The 23278-nt window shown below is 33.9% G+C and overlaps 1 protein-coding gene across 1 annotated transcript; it reads left to right on the top strand.

Annotated features, from left to right (window-relative positions):
• Window positions 1-18264: 18264 nt before the first annotated feature.
• On the top strand, window positions 18265-20733 carry LOC111995641 (S-type anion channel SLAH1). The gene is made up of 3 exons (XM_065776666.1): window positions 18265-18656; window positions 18739-19365; window positions 20181-20733. Exons 1-3 carry the CDS (start codon window positions 18405-18407, stop codon window positions 20454-20456), a joined length of 1155 nt encoding a protein of 384 aa, XP_065632738.1. The 5' UTR covers window positions 18265-18404; the 3' UTR covers window positions 20457-20733.
• The last annotated feature ends 2545 nt before the right edge of the window (window positions 20734-23278 follow it).

Raw genomic sequence — 23278 nt, forward strand, 5'->3', positions numbered from 1 at the left:
AGTCCAATAAATCTGCATTCACTCGATTCCAGTTTTATAAATAAACATACTTTGAGCAAGCCTAAACAAGACTAAACAACCTGTTTTGATCATGGTTTGCCAACAATACAAATTAGAGTTCTAAATACATAAATTCCTAAATCTTTAGAACCTAACAGAGCTCCACCAAGATGATTCTGTCATGGTGTTTTCTTCAAGTGGGTGATCCTCTTACGGGGATCCTAGAAGAGGAAGGATTCCTCTAGGCATGCTTGTTGAAGGCTGTCTTCACAAATCTCATAGTATCTTCACAAATCTCATAGTCTGTTTCTTTACAAGGATCTCTACCGCTACTGTTTTTTTTTTTAGAGATCTTCTCACTCGATAGGTACTCCTCTTCTTCAAGGAACCAGACCAGTAAGTTTGCTACAGCTTAGCTCTTGACAGCTCTAGGGATCCTTAGGACCTAAGTTGTATTAGGAAATTAATATTAGCCACTGGGCCACTCTTCAAGATCGCAAAGGCTGATGGAGGAGGGTTTTTATTGGATGAGAGCTCATCACCAATAAGATTTGGTGGTAAAAAGTAATGATTCAGTTGTTGAGATGCATGACCGCCAAATGCGCTCTTTCTATGTTGGGATACCTCATTTCGGTTTCCTTTAATGCTTTGTATGCTTGGGATCAGGATCCCAGGTACAGCAGTAATGATTTTGCCATGGACTAGTACCCATAAGGTAGGCGAATAACTCATGTTGAAGTTTTATGATTGGATGCTCAGCTCCCCATATGAGGACATTATCCTTTTTCAACAGTTTGGATAGTCCACTAGTGACCAAGGCTGGTCTTGGTGTGAACTTCCTAATGTAAGAAACTCTTTCCAAGAAGCTCTTAAGTTCCTTGACCATGGTATGCCTCTTTATGGTTGATATTGTTGTTGCCTTGGCTGGATCTATGAGGAGATCGATGTTAGGCAAAGGAAATTTATCCTTTGGACATGCCTTATTTAATTTGAAGGAGTTCACGCCAATAAATCTTCATATTTACAATAGCTCCACTAGTTGCATTTTTTTTTTGTACCGATAACTGACTGCTGATTAGGATAGGCCCCGGGTTCCTTGTGTCAGCCCCCAAGTTCACCTCTTCTAGTTTTTCCTTTGGTAGGATTTATTCTTTCCTTTTCATATCCATAAGTTTCTTCGGGATCTTCAAAAGCAGTATATTAGCCTTCCTTCTTCTGTCTTTTTTTTTTTTTTTTTTTTTTTTTTTTTTTTTTTTTTTTTTTTTTTTTTTTATTCTTCAAATGGTTGGGACCAAATCCCCTGCATCTTTATCTTCTGTCTTTCTTCAAATGAGAGTCTCCCAGCGTGTCTTTTTGTCTTTTTTTTCTTATCAAATCTGCTTTAATTTCTCCTCACGCGTCCGGGGATCCTCTGGCTCTGGTATTGCTTCTGGGCGTCCCGACCCAAGTCTTCCTTCTGGGCTTGCTTTGGCTTGCTGTTTGCTTTATCTGTTTTCTTGGGCCCTTTTCTTCGTGGACCTCCGAATCAAGTCTTCTGGGCTCCTTTCTTTTTTTCTTTCTTTTCTCCTTCCTTTCCTTTATAGTGAGAGCCCATCCCTTTTTTTTTTTTCTTCTTTTTTTGTGTGAAATGGGCCTAAGGTCTTTCTTCATCTCTTTTCTTTTTGGGCCTATTTGTGGCTATATTAATTATTATATATTTTTTTTTTGCACCTCAACAGCTGGTCTTGGTGTGAACTTCCTAATGTAAAAAACTCTTTCCAAGAAGCTCTTAAGTTCCTTGACCATGGTATGCCTCTTTATGGTTGATATTGTTGTTTTCTTGGCTAGATCTATGAGGAGATCAATGTTAGGCAAAGGAAATTTATCCTTTGGATGTGCCTTATTTAATTTGAAGGAGTTCACGCCAATAAATCTTCATATTTACAATAGCTCTACCAATTGCCTTTTTTTTTTTGTACCGATAACTGACTGTTGATTAGGATAGGCCCCGGGTTCCTTGGGTCAGCCCCCAAGTTCACCTCTTCTAGTTTTTCCTTTGGTAGGATTTATGCTTTCCTTTCCATATCCATAAGTTTCTCCGGGATCTTCAAAAGCAGTATGTTAGCCTTCCTTCTTCTGTCTTTTTTTTTTTTTCTGTCCAAGGGATCCCTCAAACCATGGGTATTGTTTCATTCTTCTGGGATAGGAGCCCCTCGGGATCCTGGAGATGGGATATTCTGACTCATCGTATCCCCAAGTTCCTCCAAGATCTCTTCCTGGGCTATCATGTAAGATGGTGGTCCAAGATCCTTTTGTAGGCTACATTTAGGTCCCGCGTGCCTTCATAAGTAAAATTCTGCCTTCCCTCCAGGTTTCTTCTTCTTCTGAGATAGGAGCCCCCTAGAATCCTCGGGATGGGAGCCTCTCGGGATCCTGGAGAAACATAGATTAAGACATAGGTAAGTTATGTGTTGTTTCCAATATTCAAAAGCACTTAGAAGGAAGTCAAACCCAAAACCAACAATGAATAGAAAAAACTCATACATGCATATGCATATTCAATTTACTTTATAGGGAGGTTGATTGTTGGATGTCATCTTCTCATTTTGCACTGCTCAACCTCTCATTGGACCATAGGCTAATGGCATTGGAACTTGGAAGTTGGTGTGCTTCTAAAGGTTAGGTATACTTGGCTGGAAAATAATGCTAATATATATGGGGAGCATTCCCATATATCAAACTTAGAAGGAGGTTGAAAGTTTGTGTTTATAAAACTCATTTTGATATTGGTCGATATCTATTATAGAACTATTGGACTATATCAAGACAATCCAAGCATTGGGAACTTTCAATTGTAAATGCACTGCTTCAATTCAAACAATTCAAATTCCAGCACCTATAATTTAAAATATGGGACTGTGGAACTTTCAAGTGTAAGAATGAAGCTGTCATTATGTGAAGTCTCTTCTTACAAGGTCTGATTGATATACATGTAAGAACTCGAGACAATTATTTTAACTCAAAATTATTTTTTTTCTTTTCTGAATCAAAAACTTAAATTCATAAATTGAATCTAATATCATATTTACAGAGCTGACATTGACGTATTGCAACAATAAGTTTAATGGCTTAAGCCTTGTCGTGACAATGGCAACTCAATGCATGTCTTCTCACCCGTAAAATGATTTATTTATTATGTGAATTTTAGTTAATTTAACTGGTGAATTTTTTTATTATCGAATAAGAGATTTGAAAGTTTATTCCTACTACCTGCTCGAAAAACCAATTCATATCTTGGTTTGATGATGAAGAAAAATTATCATAGAGCGAACACTATAAATTTGAAACACTAACATGATTTGTTATTGTTAGAGTTACTTCTAGTTGTTGTGTTTATTAGCATATTAATAAGGGCATTTTTGACTGATTAAGCCCTAAACTATAGTTTCTTTCTTCTCTATGTCTCTATATTTTTCTTCTTCGCACCTCTCGCTTAATCCTAATTTTCACAGTTGACAACTTAACTATTTTTTTGTGTTATCGTTGGACGTAACATTTCTCTTACGTAGGAGTAGAACCCATCTCATGTTAGAGGGATATTGCATGCAAGAGTTAGACTTATGACCTGTTTGGATTGAGGGAGGAGGGAGGAGGAGTGGAGGAGAGTAGAGTAGAGTTAGTTAAAAATAGGCTAATTTTAAACCAATTTTACTCTATTCTATTTTACTCCCCCTCCCTCTCCCTCAATCCAAACAGAACATTAATCCAACCTCCAATACGAGAGAGAGATGATTAATTTTTTTTATGCCTCCATTTTTTTTTATAACCATTTAATTTTGCTGGATCCATGGAAGTATTTCAACTTTGTTGGAATCAAAGAATTGTTTCACTTTGCTAGAATCAGAAAACTATTCCATCAAGGAACAACTCGAATTTTTTTTTGGAACCAAAGAACTACTTCATTTTGCTAGGACCATGGTTGGAACCAAGGAACTACTCAACTTTTTTGAAATCAAGGAGCTACTCTATTTTTGTTGGATTTGTGTTTAGACCCAGGGGACTACTCAAAAAATTTTTTTTTACTGGAATCTAGGATCTCATTTGGAATCAAGGATCTCCTCAGCTTTGTTGGGATCAAGGATCTTCCAGGCTTTGCTTCCTGGAGTCAAGGATCTCCTAGACTTTGCTGGAATTGAGGGTGTACTCAGCCTTGTTGGAATAAAGGATCTCCTTAGCTTTGTTGGGATCAAGGATCTCCCAGGCTTTGCTTCCTGGAGTCAAGGATCCCCTAAGCTTTGCTAGGATCATGAAACTACTCCATTTTGCCAAATCCATGGGCGGAGCTAAGGAAACTTGTCTATTTTGTTAACTTGTACCATATGATATTATTATCAAGTTGTTGCAAAATTATTTAGCCCCACAATATAAGGCGATTGCTTTGCTATGTAATTTACATTTCATCAAGCCTCTTTGATTCGCTTACTTCTCTTTTTTTTTTTTTTTTTTTTAAAGAAATTAAACAATATTATGATTTTTTTTAAAAGAAAATAAATCAGCCATTTTTTTTTTTTTTTTTTTTTTGCTCACCTCTCCATTTTTTTTTTTAGCAATGAGACAATGTTTTGATTGTTAAAATATTATGTTCAAAATGTAAAATGGAGAAAATAATGATGCATAAAACTTATCTTGTGTTGGGAAGTTCCCTAAAATTCCATATAGAGTCCCTTGGTAGAACGTTCGTTGGAGGAACCCACACTTTTGGGATCTTGATGTTGAATGCACTAAGAGGAACTTTCCTTCCTCTTAGTGTTTCCTAGCTTTGGAGCCATGCTTGCGAAGGGACTGCTTTTTCCCTCTCCTTTTTCCCAGTCCCCAGTGGAGTCGCCAAAATGTGAGAGTGCTTTTTTCTTCTCAGCACTGTGGCCCAAAGATCCTGGGCCAAATAAGTATTCTTGGTGGACTGGGCTCGGTTCACCGCAGCTAAAAGGCTGTTTAAGAACCGAGTGGTGCACAAAACAAGCTCCCTACAATACAAATAACTGACAAACAAAAATATCTGTATTGAATGACATTTTAACAGCAAGGGAATGCGTAGCAAATAATATATAATGTAAGACAAAGTCAAGGATCCTCGAATCAGTGAGGTGCATCTTATTAATTTTCCTTAGTTATGATTACAGTGCTCACTAAGACGTGATACAAGGTTCAACTAAGTTCAAAAATTACAGACTTTGATAGCTATTCAAGCTTCCAAGACTTGCAAAGTTTGAATTTGTTGAATCCGAGTATGTGCTATAGTGGCTATCTTTGGGATACCGGGAGCGGTTCCTCTATTTTTCTTGAGTTTTACAGAGTTATCTTAACGATTCCCTTCTGGTTTTTCTATTCTGCATCCTCCTCCTTTTATAGCATAGATCGGGCTCTGGGGTACTGGTGATTTCTCTCTTTTGCCCCTTAGAGTTTGTGCCGTACCAGTTTTGCTCAGGGCTATGTTGTTTCCCTTTTTTCTCATAACTTCTTATTTTTGGTGCGACCAAACGAAAGTCCCTTAGCTGGTTTTCTATTTCCAGCTTCTCCGTTAGCTGTTCTTCAGCTATTTGGCATTTTTCACTTCTTCAGCTTTTTCAGTTATACTATTCCTTGTCATTTGCTCCAAATGGTTAGAATCACAGCTCATGCGTTTTTTGTTTTGTACTTCCTGGTCCCACTATATGTCTGCAGCATCAGAGCATGAGACCCGCATGTTTTTGTCTTTGATCCCTCTTTTAAACTTGCTTCAATCCACTTTAGCTGTGCTGCACGTCCCGAGGATCCCGAGTCTTTGGGGATCCCGTCCCAGCTCTTTCACTGGAATTTGCTGGACTTTTTAATGGCCTTTTTTGCTGAAAATCTGAACATATATAGGGCCTTGACGTCGATTCTTCTTGCTACACGAATTGGGCCTTCTTTATTTTATTTTTTTTATGGAATGGGCTTTGTTGTGAAATTTTAGACCTCAACAATATATATATATATATATATATTTAAATGCCTCTAATAACTTATGTAAAGAGATTATTTTCATATTAATTTTGAGAAGGACAATATAATTTTACTATATAGTATAGTAAAGGGTGCATGTGATTTAAATTTGAAAAATAAAAATAAAATTTATTAGTAGATTTAATGAGAATCCTCAAACGGCAAACCCTGCGGTCGTATTGAGTGTAATTGCCGTACAACTTACAAGTTAAAATGAGAAAGAGCCCAACGGACCTTATTCAACCCGGCCCTATGTCAGTTCAACTTCTCGACCCGAACGTGAGGAAAAAAAAAACGCGGGAAAAATCGCTTCTAGGGCACAAACAAAAGGAGTCAAATTTTCTTCACTTCACTCATTACGACTTCACTGCCATTTCTTGCATTTCAATCAGCTTGAGAAATCGTTAACAATGGAGGCCAACAATGACATTGAAGATATGGAGGAAGAGGAGGAATTCGGATTCTCGAGAAACTATTTTCTCGCGAAAGAATTGGGAAGCTCGGGAAAGAAATCCGCTCGCAAGCTCTCTGAAATTAACCTCGTTGACGAACAGGTACTCGCTCTTAAAAGCTAGGGTTCTTAATCTTCACAAAAAGATCAAAAAATTTTCAATTTAGTTTATTTTGTGACATTTATGTTTAGGAACTGAGAGCAGCGGCGTCTAATATTGAGCCAAAGCACGAGAAAGAGGTCGTGGCTTTGATGAACAGCTACAAGAGTTTGTACTCCAAATGGGTTTTCGAGCTAAGGTGTGTGCTCTGCTTTATTTAATCAAGAAATGAAGGAGTTGTTCTCTCTCTCTCTCTCTCTCTCTCTCTCTATATATATATATATATATATTTACAGAGGTGTGTTTGTTTAGTTGTGGTGTTTGAAATAGTTTGGTGTGTAGTGTTTTGTTTTGTTTTGTTGAGAGTGATATTGAGCTGAAATCACTTCAATTGTGACAAATTTAGGGTAAGCATTGTTACAATTTGTTGTGTGTGCATGTGTACCTGGATTGTTTCATTCATATGGATACCTAGATTTGGTATTGGGATGGTATTTATTTTTGTTAATCCGTGATGGGTGTGTAATTTTGTGGTTTTTCGTTTGCATAGCGTGAACTGTGTAAATGATTGACACCTATGTTAGGGAGCCAATTTTGCACATTGTTTGTGAGAATACAAACTATCTTGAAAAGAACTACTTGCAAGACAAGACTTCGCACCAAATTGATGGGCTCTGCCACTTCCTAAATTAATAGGACTTCAAAAGTACAAAATATTCAACTAAGAAAAATAAGGGAACAAGCAATGTAATCACTATATGTAGATATCTTAATTCAAAATTCAAGTTCATACAAATAAGAAAGACTCAAATCACACAAACTCCTAAGTTAAATTACAAAAACTATCCTTAGATAATTCATGTGAGACAAACACACTTACAAACATGAAGTTATCATTCCGTTGACCGGGTATGTGAATCTAGTTTGTCAGATTTTTTGCTGTCCTTCTTATAATACCTTTAATCTTTATTTATAGTAGACCAAAAACAGTTACTGCACTCCTCCTTATATTTTGGTAACTTCTACTGCACTCTGACTAGTTGATAACTGACTCACATGCTCACACATGTGAAAATGTTTATTTTTAGCCTAACACACATTTAGTTACTTGATAGTAGAGGGGCTTGTATGGTGTTTACGGTGATGGAATGGAGATGGTGTGAAAGATTTGGAGAAAGAATTACATAGGATGAACACCCTAGGCTGGAAGAGGCGTACTGCTCAGCACAATTGAGTAAATCAAAATAGAATCAATAGATAAGATAAAGGATGAAATAATCAGCATAGAACAAAATTTATGCTGAAAAATGATTATAATTATCCTGGTATGGCATGATATCAGATGGTGATGTCTTGCTGCTGAAAAAAGAATAGTAGCAGCAGCCAGAGTAATGGAACAATAATAGACCGAAAAGAATTTGATGGGCTTGGCGCAAGCCGCAAGGTGGTGCAGGAGCAGGTGTTATTTCTATCTCTCCTATTGGTCTAGTTTCTCACCATTCAAATCTGCTTTAATTCACTTTAGCTGTGCTGCACGTCCTGAGGATCCCGAGCCTCTGGCAGCCTCTGGGGATCCCGTCCCAGCTCTTTCACTGGAATTTGCTGGACTTTTTAATGGCCTTTTTTTGCTGGAAATCTGAACATATATAAGGCCTTGATGTTGATTCTTCTTGCTGCACGAATTGTGCCTTCTTTATTTTTTTATGGAGTGGGCTTTATTGTGAAATTTTGGACCTCAACAACTTCCATACAGAATGAAATGCTCAAATACAAGAACAACCCAATACAATAAAATGCTCATTACAACAAATTCAACCTAACTACTATCCATCAGTTGCAAGTGTAGACAGCAGCTCAATTGAATCAACCTGTATATTTTCTGAAACACTCAACAAACGCATAAACGCATGTGTAACAGAAAAACAGTAAATCAACAAATATGCAAACTAACTCTCCCCCTAAGTTAGATACATCAAAAACAATGTTAACTCCCCCTAAATATAACATTCTTGTATTTTCCACACATATTCCCACATATCAGCTATTTCTCCCCCTTTTTGTCACGTATTGACAAAGACAACTCATACACAGAGTAAACAGGTAACATACGCAACAAAGGATAAGAGAAAATGGGGAAAGAAGGGGACACAAAACAATTCAACTCTATAGAAAATAGAGACAGCTCCCCCTATGAACAACACAGGTGAAAAAAAAAACTTTTCTCCCCCTATCAAAAATAGGAAAAACAAAATAAATTGTGGGAAAAACAGTTTTGGGGAAAAATAAAGGAGGTGGGGGGAAAATCAGCAGCAACAGCAGCATCACAAACAGGATCAGGTACATCCTCACCAGCAAGACCAAAGTTAAAAATACACAAACCAAAGTTATAAACTAAGGTGAGGATACGCATGAAAAAAAAATATTCTCTCTTTCAATAAAATGCAAACATGGCACTATGTGACCCATAAACAGTTGCATGAATAGAGAAAATATTTGCACATTGATTATCCATCATATCTCTTAAGAAAAATATTTTCTACAATTCACACATAAGAAATAGCATATACTAGAATATACAAAACTTAAGAATTAATCAATCAATTTTTAAATCAAGTTGAGTACCCAATTTAGCAAAGTGTATGCATGTTATGTGTGAAAACAATGAGAAATATGACTGCAAAACTGCAAGATGGATACAAAAACAATGCAATGCATGTGAATCCTAAACACAAGTGATGCATGAAAAAAAAATTTTGGTCAAAGACATAGAAACTGAAAATTTTTCAATATCGATCGATCGAGAATCGATCGAACATCAATCGAGTCAGACAGACTCAAACCTAAAATTTTAATCGCAATTTCGATTGATCGAAAAACAGGTTCGATTGATCGAAAATCTGGAAAAATCAAATTTTTGAAAAACAGAGCATTTTAATGCAAAAACTCCTTAAAGCACATTATTTTATAAAAAATTGCATGAGTATGAGATGAAAAGTTTTTCAAAAACACTTGAATTTAACCAAAATATTCCAAAATCAAGATTTTCAATCAATTTGCCCTCAAAGTGCAAACATTATACACATTTTGCATTAAAATCAAGTAACTTTTAATCTTGGATGGCCACAACAAGATCACACACAATAAAATGTACCAAGTTTAACAAAGAGTAACTTGTGTAGTGTGTGCAACTAGCAAAAGCTTGAGATACATGTGAGGTGATATGTGAATAGTAATCAACCACAAAATCTACACAATTCATCACATAGAATTTAAAAGAGACTATCACCTAAGGAGTTACATCCTATAACTCCTACATCTCCTAGAACAAAAGCTTGCAATCATGTAAGTTTCTTGCATTTTTGCCTCTTATTTGTATGAAATGGCATTCAGCCTAATAATACACACCGGTTTGAATTAAGTGAATTGGCATCAAGCCTAATAGAAAACACCAGTTTTAATTTAATTGAGGCTACACCTTATGTTCTTTTTGTGCATGTGCTACACTTTCTTGAGCACAAACTCTTATGATATGCACTAAGGTGTTCATGATTGGCTAGTGAACAGTGGTGAGATGGTTATTTATGTCTTTCTCAAAAGGATCAAATCCAACAGTCAAATAACATGTAACTTCAAGATCAAGACAAAATGATTAAAAACCATACACATCTTTCCCACACAACATGCACTACAAAACTTCAATTAGTAAAGTGCAATAATTAAGCTCATCCGAGCTAAACAAGGTACATAAACTTGTTGTGTAAAGATAAGGTGGCCAACCTTGATTTCAAATCCATGATATGAAATACAAAACACAACAATCTTTTTGGTTTAAAAAATTTTATGACCAAAAACAGAAAGCACACATTATGCTAAATGAACAATGCAAATGCAATGCATGACAATGTTTAACTAAGTTATAAAGGGTACACAAACAAGAAATATCAATTTCTTAATTAACCCATAAGTACGTGTACAAACTAGTACATACTTACACATAATAAAAAATAGCTTAGCACAAACTATTCAAGTTTCTCCACAATGTCAAGCATGTTCTAAATCAAGAGAGAGATATTATAACCCATGTAATCCTCAAGAACAATAAAACAAGACACAAAATAAAATATTTTTGTCTTTTTGAAATTTTTCAATGTTTTTTGATTTTTTTTTAATAAAAACAACCTAAAAAACAAAACAACCAAAAACAAAAACAAAACATGTCCACAAATAATTGAAAGAATTAAATCAGGGACTGATTAGCAAGACTCACCTTCGAGAATCTTTTCTCACCCATCTAGCACGAGTCTTCGGCTTTGTAGGTGAAAATCCATGTGAAGCAGAGTGTATTTGAGGGATTATACCAAACTTTTGAGAAAGACTAAAATCCTGCAAATTCCTTTCACAAGCCAACAAGCTCAAATTTTTCAAAAGCATATGAAATAATTTATATGGACTTATGGCAGGAGAAATATCATCACATATCCTAGATTGACATACAGAATGCTTAAATTTCAATTTATGACAATTAGGACAACTATGACCAGAGACAACACAAAAGTGACAAACAGGAACAAATTTAGGAACATCAGTATTCCTAACAGCAAATCTAGTCTCAGGTTTTGGTTTTTGCCTCAACAAAGAACAATTTGGTCTAATATGACCAACAACACCACAAAGGTGATAGGTAGGCACAAAAACAGATTTATTATGCTCTCTAACAGTAGGTTTAGACTTAGGTTTAGAAACTTCAGCGTTAACATCAGAACTTTTACCTTTGTCTAACCTAGCAAAATAAGCATTTTCTTTATTATTCCTCTTAAAAGGAGGGATATAAACTTTCTCAGTTTAGGCTTAAGAGAAACAGAAACACTTCTGTTATCAACAACAGGCTTGGTACTAGTCAAATTTTCAAGTTTAGTTTGAGACTCAACTAACTCTTGTTCCAAGCTTTTCATCTTCTCATCTTGAGAGGAAATTTGATTTCTCAAAAATTCATTCTTTTTATTAGACTCATCTAATCTAACAATCAATTCCTCTTTTTTCAAGATTAGCCAATTTTAACTCTTCTTTAAATTTCTTAACAATTTTCAAAAATTTAGATAATTCCTTATGAAGAGTTTCAAAAGCATCAAAAAAATCAACAGAAATAATATTGTCCTTTTTATTCAAACCATCACAGGCATCAATAAAATCAGCAGAAGCATGAGTAGAAACATGATCAGAAAGACAATTCAAATTATCCATGACAACAGGGGTCAAGGATTAGCTCAGAGATCAAAAGATCTACAACAGAAGAGCTACCCGCTCTGATACCACTTGAACGGTTTTAGACCCCTTAAAACACAATCAGATTGGGTAGCCTAGATTAATTAGCCAAGTTGTTACTTAGTCAAATTATGCAATTCTAGGTTAAAGCAATCAATTAATCATATCAAGATATAAAGCAGCGGAAAATAAATGAACACAAGATATGATGACCTAGGAAACCACACGGTAAAAACTTGGGGAGGATTTGACCTAGCTATCCTCAAGGTAAACCTGAATCCACTATGCGAAAGAATTGAAGTTCATACAGAAGGACTACAAGCTCCCCGCTGGACTTCCTAATACTACCCATCAGTAGAACTTACTGACACGACCACGTGCAAACTCCGAATCCACGGACTCCTTCTTTCTTGAATTCTTCAATCAAGTACAAGCACCCCCGCTTGTGTATCTTTAAGTTCTTGAATCTGCAACTGAATGATTACCAAGTTCTTGAAATAATCTTGAATCTTGGAAACCCTAAGTATATGTGAAGGAAAGCTCCTCAATGATCTCACAAGAGATTCACATAAACAGCAATATGAGCAACAAAGACTTAGAGAGGTTTGGGTACAAAACCCTAGATACAAAAGAGACACACTCTTCTCTCTCTCTAAAAGCACTCAAAAACATGGCTTAGGGTTTCCTTTATATAGTGGGAGAAGTAGATCTGAAACCCTAATCCTTAATGGGCTTAAGCTGCTGTTTGGGCCGACTTAAAATTCTGCAGATACGATTTTCGATCGATCGAGCCTGTGCTTCGATCGATCGAACCAGGCAGAATATGAAGTCTTCTTTCTGCAGCTCGTATGTTCTTGAATCTTGACTTGAATCACCTTGAGCATTGTCTAATAAAACCTATAGACTTTAAGATCTATATCTAGACAAGTTTGTGTTCACGATTTGCCAATTGTTCTAAACATTTAGAACCTAACAGAATTCATTCTTTATAGAAAGTTTGTCTTAAAAATACTATTTATGTTCTACATATTTGGATACTAGGGTTTGGATATAAGACAACCAAACCTCTAAGGCAAAAATTCAATGGAATTCATGTTATATAGAAAATCATGTTTTAGAAAGACTATTTTAGTTTTAGATATCATACATCCAAATCTTTAAGGTTTGAATTTCTTTAACACAAAAATTCAATAACAATCATGCCATACAAAAAATGTGTATTAGAAATACTATTTCAGTTCTACATATCAATTTGGATATCTGGCATCCATACCTTTAAGATTTGAATATTTCTAAGAAAAAAATTCAATATAATTCATGTTATAAAGCAATCGCGTCTTAGAAACATTATTTCAATTCTACATATCAGTTTAGATATCAATGGACATCTTTAACGAAAAAATTAAATAGGATTCATTTTATACAGAAATTGTGTCTTTGAAGCACAATTTCAGTTTACATATGAATTTGGATATCAAACATAGAAAAAATATTCAAACTTATTCATTTTATTTAAAAATTGTATCTTAAAAACACATTTTCAGTTCTACATATATATCTGTGGAGGAACGAATCTCTCCCTTAGAATGTATTGTCTGCTTTGGGAATGGGCCGAGGAGGCCGATGGATCACACACACTATGGTACACCCCACTTGTGAGCTCATGCTTATAAGCTGCGGGTGGGAGGCGTCTTTCCTTGATATGGGATTGAGCAAATTTGTGCGGGTGGCATTGGCCTCCTCGGCCCATTCCTAAAGCAGACAATACCTTCTAAGGAAGAGATTTGTTCCTCCACAATATCAATTTGGATATTAGTCATCTACTTTAAAGAAAAGTTCAATAGAATTCTTACTATATAGAAATCGTGTTTTAAAAACACTATTTTTGCCCGAACCGACTCCGTTCGCCGGTTGGCAGCGGGTCTATGCATGAAAAACCCGAAGTAATCAAATCGGTTCCGAGGTGGGCACAAACCCGACCCGAACCGACCTGTGGACAGCCTTAGCTGCTATTTCAGCTAGTTTTTCTGTTTCTTCTTTTTGGCACCATTGCTCTATTCTCTAGAATAATAATTAAAAAAAAAAAAAAAGACTTGTACAATCTTTTCTTTAATAAGAATACGTTCATTTTCTCACCAGTCTTTCCCTGTTTTGATAGAGTTAACGAAATCTACCGCTGCAGAATTGTCATGTCACCGCAGAAAACTTGTTGGACTCGTCGGAATTGTAAAATATATGTTTGAAATTTGGCGAGGGGTGAGCCAATCGTTATTAATATACAAACCATTTGGTCTGACTTCTGGAAATCTAGCCAAGATTCAAGGGATTTCAATTCTAGCAAATAACATTTGATCTTGACATATACCTTCTTTTTTCTTTTTTCTTTTTTTTGAGATTTGATCTTGACATATACGGTCCAATTAAAAACTGGAGTTTATGTGTATCCAATTAAAAATTCATGAGTACCCTACTCTCTTTAACTGGTTTAAATTTATTTTGGATTCTTTGCCGTCATTTCATTAAATAATGATAATTTTTCTACGATTGTGCTACGTGCATTATATTTGATCTTTTCTTAATTCAAGCATGCATTACTTAAGCTTCTATTTTTTATTTGTTGATGATATACATAAAGATAATAATTGATTTAATTTTCCTCCCTTCGTAATTTAATGACCTTGTAATTAAATTATATTCAATCTTCAGCAGCTTTCCAGGTTGGGGCCGGGGATTTTTTTGATGTGCGGCCACGTGTAAACATATATAGTCTCAGAGAAAAAAAAGAAGATGAAGACTTATTTTTCTAATAATTTCATTTATGTACTATTGTACATTCGTAATCTAATCACTTGTGTTTTTTTGTGTAAAAAGTCATTCATGTATCAAAAATATCAGAAGACACTAAAGACAGACAACTTACCTAACTGCAAGGTTCCTGAATATTATCATTGTCCTCTTAGGCTAATACCATCTTGTTAGGCTTTGTGATAGAAGTTCTTGTATCAATTGTTGTGAAATACACACAAAATAATAAAATAGTTAGCATCACAATACATGGGCAATACAAACTAGAATTCTCTATTAATAATAGGAATTACAACCACACATCAACTCTCACCAAAAACTCTTAAATATAAACTGACCCAAATGTCAATACGCCCAAAGGTGTCTTCATATATACTAATTCATTGGACAAGCTTGGTCTTTAATAACTCTCCCGCAAGACAAAACTTTGTTTCTAACCTTCACACACAATCAAGCAATAACAACACCACTCTATGCTCAACCTTCACTCAAAAAAAAAAAAAAAAAACCTTTAAGAAGCCTAGTAGTATGTACCTACATTTTTTGATAATCTAGTACGTACCTACATTTAATTGTTCCTCTCTCTTTCCTTTTCTCTGTTAATTAACACCCACAAATTGAGACTATTACGTTGATCAAAATATATTTCAATTAATAAATAAATACTATGTGGTAGTAGTTTCAATTAATCGAAATATTTGTTAGTTTATATTTGATAATTTACAACAACAAAGTATCTAATAAATTAACGTCTATTCTCCAATCATAATAAAAATATAAAAAACTCCATCTGAAAAAGTTCTTGTTTGTTTTTAGACCTCTTAAAACACAACTAAATTAATCTAGTTAATTAGCCAAGTTATTACTTAGTCCAAATTTCATATCTAGGTTAACACAATCATACAATCATATCAATGCAAAGTGCGGAATATAAAGAATACAAAGATATGATGACCCAGGAAAACCAAACTGGTGAAAAACCTGGGGAGGATTTAACCTAGCTATCCTCAAGGTAAACCTAAATCTACTATAAAATAATTGAAGTTTTACAATAACGACTTATACCACTAACATCCTATTGCTATCCACCAGTAGAAAACTTATTGACACGACCACATGTAAGCTCCGAGACCATGGACTCCTTCTTTCTTGGATTCTCTAGCAAGTACAAGCTCTCAATGAAATCTCCTTCAAGATAATCTTAAGCATGTGTAAAGGCAACCACCTCTCAGATCTCACAGAAGATTCACACACACAGCAAATAGAGCAACCTCTAAAACGTGGCTAAGATTTGCATTTTATACCTAGGGTAAAACCTAAAACCCTACATATCATGTGGGCTTAGGGCTGAGTTGGAAATTCTGCAGAAAAAAAACGATTTGCATGACTTTCGATCGATCGAGTCTAATTTTCTATCAATCGAGTTAGTCATAATTGCACACTCAATTTTGCAGTTAACTCGATTCCAACTTTACATAAATGACATATTTTGAGCAAGTCTAAACAAGACTAATAACTTGTTTTGATCATGATTTGCCAACAATACAAATTAGAGTTCTAATTCATTAGCTCCTAAGTACTTAGATTTTTTCTTGACTTGAAAAGGTCATTACAGAGAACCAGAAGAAACATCATGAGTCACAACTCACAAGCATCAAGCACCAAGCACTAAGGCTCTGTCAAAGGCTCAACAGATCGAAACTGAGCTGGTCCAACCAGGGACGAAATCAAGATTCAAACTTAGGGGGGGGGCCAAAGCTCTTTGTTCAAGAATTTTAGAAAGTTGGAATATTAATACTAGAAGTTGATAACAATGCATTATTAACATTAATTTTTTAATTTTTTATGTATTTTTTTTAAAATCAATAATAGATATTTATAATCAAGAATTCAGTAAGTCAATTGGCACGTCTTAGTATTTTCAAGGTCTGACTGAAGTCAGACTAATCCTTTATTCTATCCACATTATAGTTTTTTTTTTTTAAATCTATTTATTCTTTTCATATAATTCTATACCTAATAACTTCATAATGCTATATATAAAAGATTCTTAAAAAAAAAAAAAAAAAAAAAAAAAAAAATAACTTCATAATGCTATATATAAAAGATTCTTAAAAAAAAAAAAAAAAAAAACTATAGTTAAAAGTTCAAATCCATGTCTAGTATTACATTAATAAAACAACTAAAATAATGGTTAATCAACATCATGCATTAATATTTAGTGAAAAAGAAAAGGGCGAAAAAATTATTGGTGCCTTGGTTAAGGAATTTTTTATTTATAATTACTTGGTTAAGATCAGGGACGGAGCCAAAACTTGAAGTTAGGGGGGTAGTTTTACTGTTAGTTGTGTGGTGACTCTAGCTTCCAGGTTAGTTGCTTAATAGCTAATGAGTTTTTTTTTTTTTTTTTTTTTGTGTTTTTTATGTGTGCATCCAGGCATGGACAAAATTATTTTGTTTAAAATTTTTTAAAGGGTCAAGTTGTTTTTTTTAGATAAAATTAGTTGATTGAGTTTAATTGTTTTTAGCTTTACTATTGGTAATTTTTGTTGATGAATAATTTTTTTGGACTTGTTTATTTTGCTTTAGATTTTAGATCTGGCCTTTAAAATGAGGAAAAGGCTAGAATTACAAACTTTTTTTTTACAAATTATTAATGTAGTTAGTGGTTATTAGTAAGTAAAAATGCATTGTAAGTGATGAGCCTAGATGCAAACCAATAAAAATTTACTATCACAACAATTTATAAAAATGTTATAGAAAATTTTGTGGCAAGAGTAGTACTCCTAAAAGAATCAATGATAATATTAAGGGGGGCAAAGTGTGATTTTATAGAACAAAATTGTCAAAATTGATGACTATGTATATATTAACAGTATAGGAGTGATTAACAGTGTGGATAGAGTGATTAACGGTATAGGAGTTGTGTCTATAACTATGGGGTAGAGTAATTTGAAAGGGACAAAGAGCTCTCAAAATGAGAGGTAAAAATTGGATAAAGTTTATTGGGTTTTTGTGATTTTTTTTTTGCTAGGATTTATAATTGATTTGTTATAATTTTTTTTTTTTTACTTAGACTGTGTCCAAAGATTTTTTATTATTATTATCTAAATATGTGAATTGTTTTGTGGATTTTCCTTGTTGTCCAGATTTGTAAATTGTCCAAATGTTTAGCTAAATGTTTTTCCTGATATTCTTGGGACAACCAGACAAGAGATGATTTGATAATTTTTTTCATTTTTAGTTTCATGGGTCAGCTTGTAAATTGCTTGGGAGAGAGGGACCAAGTATATTAATTTTAGAGCCAAAAGTAAATTTTTTATGCTAATATATATACTAAGGAATTTTTTTTCAAAGTCTGAGGGGGCCAAAAAAACTCTCAGCTGTGATGGTTGTACCTAGGGACGGAACTACCTAGGAGTTGAGAGGCCAATTCTCAGATGTGATGGTTGGACCCAAGGACGGAACTACCTAGGGGCTGAGGGGGCCATGGCCTAGTGGGTCCGACCATCATAGCTGAGAAACCTCTTTACATCAATGCCCATTGACCTGGCCCATGCAATGCGTCATTTGAGTTATTAAGTATTAACCACTGATTCTCAAAAAAAAAAAAAAAAGTATTAACCACTACATTTCTTATTATTTTTTTCGCGTTCTCTTCTCTCCTCCTCGCTTACTATATAGTTTATGAAATACTAGAATAAAATAGCCTAGTGTGCATAAACTCCCACACACTAAAACCATTCACTAAAGTTTCCAATGGCTCTAAGTCTCTAATATCCTCCTATGGCAACCCAAGGATCTCAATCTGAGATCGAAGTAGTGGTTGAGGCATCCACAACCTTCACAAACAATAATCAACAAACAGTACTCTCAATCATAATACTGAAACGATTGCTAAACACATTAAACTCAATACTAGCCAAATTTCATGCAGGGTATTTCAGAATAAGCTTATCTCTAGGTAGCCAAGTTTTGTTATGGAAGACACTAAATGGACCAAGCAATGACACAAGTATTCTACGTCACGTGCTTCACATCCTTCATCCAACGCCTTTTATTATGGAAGACACTAAATGGACCAAGCAATGACACAAGTATTCTACGTCACGTGCTTCACATCCTTCATCCAACGCCTTTTCTCGTACTATGGTCTCTGGCTCTGTTTATACTTGTTTTACTATCTCTGCTTTACCTCTTGAAATGCTTGTTTCACTTTAACACAGTGAAGACAGAGTTCTTGCACAACGTAGGGGTCAACTACCTATTCGCTCCATGGATTTCTTGGCTTCTTTTGCTTCAATCTGCACCATTCATAGCTCCAAAAACCTTGCCCTATTTAGTCCTTTGGTGGGTTTTTGTGATTCCTCTGGTGCTGCTTGATGTAAAAATCTATGGCCAATGGTTCACAAAGGGCAAGAGGTTCTTATCAACCGTGGCAAATCCAACTAGCCAATTATCAGTCATCGGAAATTTGGTTGGAGCTCAAGCTGCTGCGTCCATGGGATGGCAAGAAACCTCTATTTTCTTGTTTTCCATAGGCATAGTGCACTATTTTGTGCTTTTTGTGACTCTTTATCAGCATTTTTCGGGTGGGATTCAGCTGCCAGGGATGTTGAGTCCGGTCTTCTTTTTGTACTTTGCAGCACCGAGTGTGGCGAGCTTGGCTTGGGAGTCCATAGCTGGGGCGTTTGATATCGTTTCAAAGATGCTATTCTTCCTCTCGCTCTTCCTCTTTACGTCTCTGGTTTGTATTGGTTGCATTGAAAATTACGGTCATGACAATAGTCAAGTAGTTTGGATGAATCACTTTAGATAGAACTCAACCCCTAGATATATAAATTTTGTTTAGAGATATTTTTTAGCTTAATTATGACATCCATTTTTAATAATGGTTCTTTATTATTAAATCAAATGCTATGATAAACCGTCCAACTAGCTGGTTTGACCAAATTAATTAGATCATAATTTATAAGCTGCTTTTGTAATTGGAATCAGATTTATCAAAGATCATATGCAAGCTTTTAACTCAAACAAGATTTTTAAATTTAGAAATTATAATATTTTGCCATATTAATTATAGATATAAAATAAAGAGAAAGTTAATACAAATTTTATAACTTAATATTTATAAATTGATCAATGCTACAAATGTGATTAGTGGATTTTAATAAAATAATAAATTAATGAATGTTATAATTTTTTTTTGGGTGATTAGAAACACATCAATTTATAAAAATTAGTTAGTAATATTTGTAGTATATATTTCTAACATCACTCATATATGGTCTTATTGAAAGTATTTGATGAAAATAAAATCTGCATTGATATCAGATGACTCTTTAATTTTATGACTAGCCTGAACCTGCTCCATCTGTTCATGGGTTTAGAAACACATTTTGGAAAGTACTTCTAGAATAATTAAGACTTACTTTCAATCTTAAGCTTCAAAATCACTTTCTCTCTTTCGTGCGAAATCCCAAGTAGTCCAATATTGGGAGCTACTCGCAAGTTGCATTCTTTTTCAGTGTAACAAGTGAAGTAGAGTTTCTGTGGTGTCAGGTCTTCAGGCCCAACCTTTTCAAGAGATCAATGAGAAGATTCAATGTGGCATGGTGGGCTTACTCATTCCCGTTGACTGTCCTTGCTCTAGCTTCCACAGAATATGCACAAGAAGTGAAAGGGAGCATTGCACACATCCTGATGCTTCTTCTATTGGCAATATCTGTTTTAGTTTTACTTGGTCTTATGGTATTCACTTTGTTCAACACGAAGATGCTCTTATCTGACAACGATCCAATTGTTAATCTGCTTAATCATTTACCAAGACCAGTGTGACCAAAAGATGTGGATTATAAATCACATTCAAGCTCAATCGTGACACAAAGTTTACATAGTTTAACTCTAGTATCTTGTAAACTTCATTACTTCTAACTCATTTCCTTGATATATGTTGGATATAGTACATCTATTTCCATATGAGGGCCGTAAAAGTAGTGATTGTAGAGTGCTAGCTTATGTGCACTTGACACAATATATGTTCTAAAATAACCATGTGTTAGTCCTATGGCAAAATTGTTACTAATAGGTGTTGATCGAAGAAGCTTTTTATTGATTGCAAAGTGTTTATATTCACTAGATGCAACATGAACGACATGTCCTAAAATGGCTATATGTTAGTCCTATTAAAAAAAAAATGGAAAAAAATGTTACTAGTAAGTGTTGATGGTAAAGAGAAAAATGTTTTTTTATTTTTCTAATTATTAATTATTTATTATTTTTACCATTGTTTTCATATTTTTGTTTTCTAAAAATTGTTCTAAAACAAATCTTTTCCAAAAACATTTTTATTTTGAAAAAAAAAATCATAAAAACAAGTTTTTAATTTCAATCTCAAAAACAATTTTAGAGTAATATTTAGAAAAATGTAAATGGTCAAATGTTTTAAGCAACCTCTTAAGAACTCTATGCTAATTTTGCTAAATGGGCTAAAGTTTCTGTTAAAAACTCTTTTGGGCTCTTGTATGGGCCTTCTATAATTTTAGATGGGCGCAACTCAAACTGAATTCTGGACATATACCAGGAGCTAAATTATGAATCTGAGTATTGTCAAACACCAGATGCAAGTCTGAACGAACAAACAAACAAACGTTAACCGGTCCAATATGCATTCCTAAAATTCCAAAATTGCTAGTCCGATCAAAATGATGACTTTAATATTTGGCATCATGTTTATGTTGAGGATAAATAATATTGCAACATATGCCAGCAATAATTTAAACATCAGGTGACAACCTGTTGCGTCAAATTTAACTCAAGAAGTGGACCACTTTTATTAGAAGTTAAACTGGGGAAAAATACTTTTCCATTGATTTAAAATTTCTTTGTGAAAAACTGGTAAGACTTCGGTACAAAACATCCTAATATAACTAACATAACACAACATTTTCAATCAACGTCCCCAACCGGCAACCACTAACCAGTATGATGGGCAAACAAATTTTTAGTGAAAGATATTTAAATATGATATATATATATATATATAAAATTAAAAACATTGATAATTAAAAATTTAACCTGAGAAATTGTTGAAAATATTATATGTAATGTCTGTTTGGAAACAGCTTATTTAGTTAAAACTAAAAATTTTTTGTTGAAAATGTAGAAAATAAATTAAAAAATAAGTTGAATAGTACAGTAAGACCTACTAATAGTATCAAAAAAATATAGTGAAACTTATGAATAGTAGCAAAAATAACCTAAAAATGTAGATAAGCTGAATTTTTCAACTCATCCCAAACAGATACATAGTTTAATTATAAAAATAAAAATTGAAATCAAAAGAATATGAAGGAAATATGAGATATGATTTAATTATAATTTATTTAGTATTGAGTTGCTCTAGAACAATATTTCATAAACACAATAGATTGACTATAGATTCTTTATGTCTGAGCAACAACACTATCTACAAGAGTTACATAATTTCTAAGTTCCTAAAGCCCTCCATACACATTTGAAATAATACCGAACTATCCCCAAATTACAAACACTTAAAAACTAATTCATAGGATTTCCAATCCAACATTTGAGTAACCATTGTCAGCCTGTCTTTGCAAAGAGCTATGCATGTTGGTAAACCCTAAAACCAAAATAGTCTCTTGCACACTCTAATTTTTTGCACTAAGTTTCTTCAAAGTTGGTGTTATTCGATGATTTGGCATGAATGCAAACATGAACATGCGATGCAACCATCAAATTAGGATTTCAAACATAATATTCAAATATACTTACAGATTTTGTAAACTCAAACAAGTTGATTTTATTTTTCTCATGATCAAATGCGCTACTTCTATTTATGACAACTTTGGAAAGCTTTGTGCGCTATTAACCTTATTATGATTGGGCGTGTGTATCAGTGTATGACATGAATCCAAGGCCTTTAAACTTATCTTTGAGAAGACTAACTTTGGTATGGTGTCTAATCCCTTCCATTTATGTAATGTAACCTTCAAACTTAGATTATTGGTTCTAGAACAAACTTTTTATTGTATTTTCTCAAATTTTAGAATGTAACTATGAATCAAAGTTGTTATTTTTCTTAAATTGTAATTATGAAGCAATGTGTTGTAGTTTTCAATCTTATGTTTTACATTAATGTAAATGCTGTATTTTTTTTTCATTTTTATCTTTTTCCTTTAATTAAATATGTGGTAACTTAAATGTAAAATATTTAATTTAAGAGGAACAATATTACCAATTGAGTCATAATTTTGATAAACTATTTATTCATGGCCAACCCATACACCCAGGGTCACCGAGGTCACGGTTTCTCACAACATTAAAAAACAAAACATCCCCATGAATAAGTGTCAAAAAGTGTAATGTCAAAAAAAAAAAAAAGAGTGTCAAAAAGTGTAGTTTAATTTTAATTTGAATGAACCTTTAGCATAAAATTAGAACATGTAAAATTTAACCGTAATAACACTTGGCACTAAATCACAGTTAAAAAAAAAATTAACTAAATTTAAAACTTCCACTACTAATATATATTATATAGGATATAGATGATATAGAACTAATGATAGGATAAAAATTGAAAACAAAATCATATGGTAAAAGGTTAATCCAACAAACAATTATCCAGTCAATCAGAGTTG

This window comes from Quercus suber, unplaced genomic scaffold (assembly GCF_002906115.3).
Source record: "Quercus suber isolate HL8 unplaced genomic scaffold, Cork oak 2.0 scaffold_138, whole genome shotgun sequence".
Lineage (NCBI taxonomy): Eukaryota > Viridiplantae > Streptophyta > Magnoliopsida > Fagales > Fagaceae > Quercus > Quercus suber.